General features: G+C 38.0%; 1 protein-coding gene across 1 annotated transcript in view; it reads left to right on the forward strand.

Annotated features, from left to right (window-relative positions):
• LOC119584812 (cell adhesion molecule 4-like) overlaps positions 1 to 6,380 on the forward strand; it is an 11,533-nt gene extending 5,153 nt beyond the window's left edge. The window contains exons 3-5 of the mRNA XM_037933454.1: positions 3,207 to 3,342; positions 5,552 to 5,688; positions 6,354 to 6,380. Coding sequence (XP_037789382.1) covers positions 3,207 to 3,342; positions 5,552 to 5,688; positions 6,354 to 6,380 — 300 coding nt within the window. The remainder of the gene's footprint in view (positions 1 to 3,206; positions 3,343 to 5,551; positions 5,689 to 6,353) is intronic.
• The last annotated feature ends 1,718 nt before the right edge of the window (positions 6,381 to 8,098 follow it).

The raw sequence follows: 8,098 nt of genomic DNA on the forward strand, positions 1-8,098 counted from the left end.
GAGAGCGAGTGAGCGAGAGAACGAGAGAGTGAGAGAGCGAGAGAGCGAGTGAGCGAGAGAGTGAGAGAGTGAGAGAGAGAGAGAGCGAGAGAGCGAGTGAGCGAGAGAGGAGAGAGAGAGGAGGAGCGAGAGAGCGAGAGCGAGCGAGAGTGAGGAGGTGAGACAGCGAGAGAGTGAGAGAGTGAGAGAGTGAGACAGCGAGACAGCGAGAGAGCGAGAGAGCTAGACAGCGAGAGAGCGAGACAGCGAGAGAGCACACCCATGCCGAATTTTCATAAGTGTAATTCGCACACGCAGAGACACTTTTAGACAACTGATTTGCAATTAAAATCCACTTACATTGCCTCATTTCCTTCTTTTTCATCTTGCACTGATTGCAAAGCATCCTGGCAGTAAAGATCTCAAAAAAAGGGGGGGGGGGAGGCGGGGGGAGGCAGACGTAAAGCGAAAAGTTTGTACGTTTTTGATCAAAGTAAAAAAAGAAAAAGAAAAAAAAAAACAGACATTATATATTTTACATATTTATCTATTTATTTTATTTATTTATCATTATTATTTTTGTTTCTGAACTGAAATTGATATAAATGGAAATTGATAAGTTGCATACAATGAAGAAAAAACGTAAATATTAGTAAGAAAATATGAAAAAAAAAGAAAAACGTGAAATACATGATAACCATAATTTTAAAAATATTAATTTAGAAATTTTAAAAAAAAATCCTTTTTCTTAAATTCAGAGCAAAATATATAGTGGATCTAATAAATTTAAAATTAAAACCATGGTATTTAGAGATCTATAAAAACGTATATTAAATTTGAAGAAAAAATCTGCAAGATGTATCTATAAAATAGTTTTTTTTTATATAAAACTAATTTTTTAAAATCTTATGCAAAGTCTAAAGGAAAAAAAACGAAAATATATCAAACATATTTATACCAAGGAATTTATGAAATACAAAATTCTACATAAAAAAAATAAAAATCTTTAGCAAACACTGAATAAAATTAATATAAACTTTTTTTTTAATACAAACGAGGGAAAATCTGCTAAAATATGTTTATAAATCTATAAAAAGATGAATTTGTAAAGGATAAGATTCTAATATAATCCAGCAAGAAGTATCTATAAAACCTATTTATACGAATGAATCTACAAGAAATATGAAAATTCTATAAATTTAGAGAAAAAAATAGATCTGAAAGAAGGTTTAACTTTATAAAAAAATAAAAAATAAATAAAAAAAAGAATGTAATGTATATCTATAAACATATTCATAACAAAGAATTTTATAAGAAATATGAAAATTCTATAAAATAAATTATAAAAATAATTCTGAGGGTAGATTTAGATTAAAAAAAAAAATAAATAAAATAAATTATATCTATAAAACATACCAAAAGTCATTTATAAAATATAAAAACTACAAAATAAGAAAAATATAAATAAATCAGAAAGATTTAAATCTAAAAAAATATATATTAAGTATACCTATAAAACACGTTTATAAGAAGCACTTTATAAAATATAAAATCTCTATAAAATAAAAATAAATCTGTAAGAAATTTTGAATAAAAATGAACATGAACTTGTAGAAGACATAAGCGAGAAGTCTGAACTTCAAACTTTCTTCAAACTTCAAAGTTACTTTTAGTAACTTAATAGCTTGTGACTTTTGTGAAAGAGCAATACAGAAAGAGAAAAAAAATGTAGGATTGGCACTGGGACAGGGGAGGGAGGGGAAGGGAGAGAGGGAGAGAGGGAGAGGGGGGAGGGGAGGGGAGGAAGAGGAAGAGAGAGAGAGAGAGAGAGAGAGAGAGAGAGAGAGAGAGAGAGAGAGAGAGAGAGAGAGAGAGATATGAAGAGGCTACACACAACCACACACACACTTGTATATATATGTATATATATATATATATATATATATATATATATAATATTATATATTATACATAATATATTATATATATATATATTATATATATATATATATTATATATATATATATATATATTATATATTATCTATATATAATATCTCTATATATATATATATGTATATATATATTTTTTATATATATATATATATGTATGTATGTATGTATCTGTGTGTGTGTGTGTGTGTTGATACATGACTAACTGCCTTAACTACTGACAACTACTTTGAGTTCTAATAATTCAGTAACCTTAACTATAACAACTAGCTTCACTTATTGATTACAATAATAGTACTGATATCTATATATCTATGCGTATGTAATACCTGTATATAAGGATGCATTTATGTATGCCTGTGTGTATGTACCTAAGGTATGTATTTACGAAACGGTCACGAATAAACGTTTCTGCAGCCCAGACGCGAACAACTACGAATGAACGTTTTTACAACATAGACATGCATAGTCATCTATAAACGTTTCTGCAACAGATAACATAACATAAGCATGTAAAGCAATGCTTAAACGTTTTTACAGCATTGACACGGATAGTTTTCTATGACAGGCACAAACAGTCTAAACGTTCCTATAGCATAAACACGAATAGTCACGTATAAACGTTTATTACAACATGAACATCAACAGTCACGAATAATCTTCTACAGCATAACTATGTATAAACATTTCTACAAGACGAATAATCATCAATAAACGTTTCAACAACATAAACAAAAACAATAACGAATAAACGTTTCTACAGCTTAAACACGAATGATCAACAATAAACATTTCCACGCCATGGCCATGAATAAACACCAGCAAACATAAACACAAATGGAACACTTCATCACCATAAACACAAATTAGCCACGATTAAACGTTTCCTAACAGCACATGCACGAATTAACACACACATGCTAAGTCGACCCAGGTTGAAAGCAACGCAGATACGAATGTACACCAACGCACACACGCACACTACTGTAACTCGCCCCAGGTTGACAGCAGCACAGACACTCCTCCCACACACTAACTCGCACAGACACGAATTAACACACCACACCCCCCTCCTACACACACTAACTCGCTCCCTCCTCGCCCCAGGTTGACAAGCACACAGACTCGAACTAACACGCCCCACATTCCCCTCCCACACACACACACCGACACGCCTCATCAACATCACCCTCCCCACACGCACCCACACACCCTCCCCCCCCCCCCACACACGCACCCACACACACACACTAACTCGCTCCCTCCTCGCCCCAGGTTGACAGCAGCAGCGCAGTGACGGTCGTTTTACAGGACGTGGAGTTAGAGACTTCAGGTAAATACAAGTGTGAGGTTATTACCGAAGGACCATTATTCCACACGAAGATAGGGGAAGGGAACATGACCGTTATAGGTAAGTGCTTTTGTTGTGTTGTTGTTTTTTTGTTATTTTTGAGTATTTTTTGCTCTATTTTACAAATTATTCTTTTTTCTAATCTTTCTCTATTTTTCTTCCTCTTCTTCCTCTTCTTTTTCTTCTTTTTCTTCTTCGTCTTCTTCTTCTTCTTCTTTCTCTTCTTCTTCTACTTTTTTCTTCTTCTTCTTCTTCTTCCTTTTCTTCTTCTTCTTCTTCTCCTTCGCCTTCCCCTTTCTTCTTCCTCCTCTGCTTCTTTTCTCTCTTACTTCTCCATCTCCTTCGCCTTCTTCTTTCTTCTTCTTCTTTTCTTCTTCTTCTTCTTCTCCTTCTCCTTCTTCGTTTCCTCTTCTTATTCTTATTCTTCTCCTCCTTCTTCTTTTTCTTCTCCTTCTCCTTCTCCTTCGCCTTCTTCTCCCTTTTCTTCTTCTTCTTCTTTTTCATTTCCATCTTTGTATTATTATTTTTTATTATTATTATTTTTTTTTTTTACATTAGACTGATTGTGAAAAAGAACATCTTTTTATCTTTATCTTATTCTCCCTTCTATTCTTCATATCTCTCTCTCTCTCATTCTTCTTCTTCTCCACCTCCATCCTTTTATTATTTTTCTTCTCTATTTCTGTGGAAATGGATTAACGTTTTGTGTGTTTCTTCTTTTTCTAATTATTTTCTTTCTATCTTCCTCTCTTCCCTTTTTTTTTTGGGGGGGGGGGATGTTCTATTTTTGTGTGTTTCTTTTTTTTTCTTATTTTCTTTTTCTCTTCCTCTTCCTCTTCTTCAGTTCTCAACCATTATATTTATCAGGATTACTTTTCTGGTATTCGTCTCGAAGGGAAAGGACACGAGGTAACGGCGCTGGTTGTTCTATTAATAGGATGTTCTGGTGATAGGATGTTCTGGTAATAGGATGTTCTATTAATAGGATGTTCTAGTTATAGGATGTTCTATTAATAGGATGTTCTGTAATAGGATGTTCTTGTAATAGGATGTTCTAGTTATAGGATGTTCTATTAATAGGATGTTCTGGTAATAGGATGTTCTGGTGATAGGATGTTCTAGTTATAGGATGTTCTATTAATAGGATGTTCTGTTAATAGGATGTTCTTTTAATAGGATGTTCTTTTAATAGGATATTCTGGTAATAGGCTGTTCTGGTAATAGGATGTTCTATTAATAGGATGTTCTTTTAATAGGATGTTCTATTAATAGGATGTTCTTTTAATAGGCTGTTCTGGTAATAGGATGTTCTATTAATAGGATGTTCTAGTTATAGGATGTTCTATTGATAGGATGTTCTGTTAATAGGATGTTCTAGTAAAATTTTATTCTAGTAAAAACCTGTTCTGATAATAGTCTATTTTGTTATTATCTCATCCTAGTATTATCCTAATGCAGCAGCTTATTCTAGAATTATTATTATCATTCTTGTATTTATTTAAGACTCAGGAGGGGGGGGGGGGGAGGGGGAGGAGGAAAAACAGCGAGAGTTTTGTATTGAACTTTGCGAAACCGCTGACGGAAACACGAGGAAGAGTCATGCTGTAAATTAATGTGCGATTTTGTTGAATATATATATATATTTCTCTCTCGCTCTCTCTCTCTCTCCTTCTCTCATCTCTCTCTCTCTCTCTCTCGCTCTCTCTCTCTCTCTTCTCTCTCTCTCCCTATCTCTCTCTCTTCTCTCCCTCTCTCTCTCTAATCTCTCTTTCTCTCTCTCTCTCTCTCTCTCTCTTCTCTCTCTCTCTCTCTATCTATCTATCTATCTCTCTCTCTCCATTTTCCCTGATGATGCAGTAAAGCGGAGAAGGAATTTGGTAGATTCGTTTGTTTTTTTACTTGATATTTCTATTGTTTTGTCTGTGAGACAAGCGTATATGTATGCATGTATATACACGTATATAACAAGTATATACACACAGAGATATACACACACACATACATATACACATAAACAACTGACAAACAAACACACACAAACACACAATCAAACAAACAAATACAAATACACACACGAAAGCAAACAAACACAAACATATCCATAAACACACACACACACACACACACACACACACACACACACACACACACACACACACACACACACACACACACACAAATCTTACAACCTCTTAACGAAGACCTTTTAACATTAAGACTTAATCTCTCCCTCTCCACGCCCACCACCACCACCACGCCCACGCTACAGACCTCCCCGACAGCACGCCCGTTCTAGAGGGCGTGAAGACCAGCTACCAACTTGGAGAGAGAGTACGTGTCAACTGTACTTCCCCTTACTCCAAGCCAGCTGCAACGTTGGAGTGGCATGTCAACGATGAACTGGTTGTGAGTAACATGAGGGGAAAGGGATGGAGGAGAGTGAGGAAAGGAAGTGAGGGAGAGAGGGGGGAGGGAAGGGGGAGGGAGGGGGGAAGGGGAGGGGAGTGAGGGAGAGAGAGGGGGGAAGGGGAGGGGAGTGAGGGAGAGAGGGGGGAGGAGAAGGGAGAGAGAGGGGGGAAGGGGAGGGGGGTGAGGAGAAAAGGGGGGGAAGGGAGAGGAGGGGGAGGGAAGGGGGAAGTGAGGGGGGGGAAAGGTGGGAAAAATTAAAAGGGGAAAGGGGGGAAGAAGAGGGGGGGGGAAAAGGGGAAGGGGGGGAAATGGGGGGAGGGGGAAAAAGGGGGGGGGGGTTTTTGGAAGGAGAGGGCCCGGGGGGTTTTTGGGTTTTTTAAAGGAGGTTTGAGGGGTAGGGGGGGGGGGGGGGGGTTTTTGAAAAAAGGGTTGGGGGAAAAAGGGTGGGGGGAGGGGGGGGAGGGGTTTTTTTGGGAGGGCCCGGACCCCCCGGGAGGGGGACAGGGGAGGGGGGGGGGGGGGAGGAGGGGGGGGAAGGGGAGAAAGGGAGGGAAAGGGAGGGGAAAACGAGGGGGTGAGGGGGGGAAATTGGAGGAGGGGGGTGGGGGGGAGAGAATATAATAATGATGTAGTAACCCCTAATATAAAGGGAAAATATAAAGCCCATTTTTAAAAATGCCCATCAATAATAAACACCCCCTTTCACCTCCCCCTCCCCCCCAATCTCACCCCCCTCCCTTACCACCTCGTCTCCCCCTTCCCCCTCAATCCCACCCCCACCCCCATCCTCTCACTCTCCCTTTCTCCCTCCCTTATCACCCCCTACCCTCCCTCTCACCCCCTCCCCCAATCTCACCCCTTCCCCCTTCCCCACCCCCCCCTTTCCCCCCCCTTTTCCCCCCCACCCCCCCCCTTCCCCTTTTTTCCCTTTTTCCCCCCCCTCTTCCCCCCCCCCCCCCCCCCCCCCCCCTCCAAACCCCCCCCCCCCCCCCACCCCCCTTTCCCTCCACCCCACCCCCCCCCCCTTCCCCCCCCCCCCCCCCGCATGGAAGCCCAGCTGGCCCGTCGCAAAAGGGAGGCCCAAGCAGGAGCCCAAAAACGGCCTCGGGGACGGCAAAACCCCCTCGGCCTCCCCTTTCGTAAACCCAGCGCCCCCCAAAAATTTTCCCCGGGGGGGGGAAATGCGGCCCCAAGGCGTCCCCAAAAGATCGCGCCCCATCAAACCCCCAGTCGCAGGAAAAGGGTGGGGGTCACCCGAAAACGGGTTTTTTTCCAAAGCACACGCAGGCGGAGGAGAGGAGGCATAAAGACAAGGCTTATTTCTTCGGTAATTCGTTTTTTTTTTTTTTTTGGGGGGGGGGGGTTCTGGGTTAGGTCTGGCGTTTTTGTTTTTGTTTTTTTTATCATCATCTTTTTCTTCATCATCATCATCTTTTTTCTTCTCCTTCATCATCTCTTTCTTCACCATCATCATCTTTTTTCTTCTCCTTCATCATCTTTTTCTTCTCCTTCACTTCATCATCATCTTATTTCTTTTTCAAGATCCTGAATGTGCTGTTCTGGTTATCAACCTATTTACTAATCATATCTGTGTAATGGCGAATAATTCTTGGATGATAATATTCTATTGATTACTTCTTTATATTTATAATCATTATTTATTTTATTTTATCTTTTTATTCATTAATATATATATATATATTTTTTTTTTCTTAACAGTGCTGTTACGTTTATTCACTTTTTTTTTCTCAAATTTCAACCTCCATCTCACTTATAAAAATCTTGAAGAAAATTACTGATACTGATTTTTTTTTCTTTTTTTTCTTTTTATTTCTCCATTTTTCGAATCTGTGATAATGTTATAATCATTCATTTCTGTGTATTTGTTTTAAATGTCTACATTTTCTACAAATTTCTTACTTATGAATGACGGTACAATTTTTGATAATGTTATTCAAACTATATATATATATATATATATATATATATATATATATATATATATATATATATATATGAGGAATTTTTAAATTTCTCGAATTCTCGAAATCTGTTTTATAATCAATATTTTCTTTACCTTCTTTTAAATATCTCAAAGTTTCGTCTTTTTTTTCTCACATATGAATAAAGGTAATTTTTTTTATAATTTAAACTATCCCAATTTTTGGATAGTGTTGTTCAAATTATCACGGATTTCTTTACCTTTTTATATATTTCTAAGACGGTAAATTATATATGTAAGACGGTAATTTTTTATCGATAATGTTCAAACTATTCCCTTTTTTATTTATTCATTTGCAATCGTGTTACATTCATGACCCTCCTTTATTTTCTCTCAAATTCCCATTTCTTTTCCATATACACGAATCCCGGTAAAAATTTTTCGTACACTGCCTTTATAACGATT

The sequence above is a fragment of the Penaeus monodon genome, chromosome 18 (genome assembly GCF_015228065.2).
Source record: "Penaeus monodon isolate SGIC_2016 chromosome 18, NSTDA_Pmon_1, whole genome shotgun sequence".
In the NCBI taxonomy this organism is placed as follows: Eukaryota; Metazoa; Arthropoda; class Malacostraca; order Decapoda; family Penaeidae; genus Penaeus; species Penaeus monodon.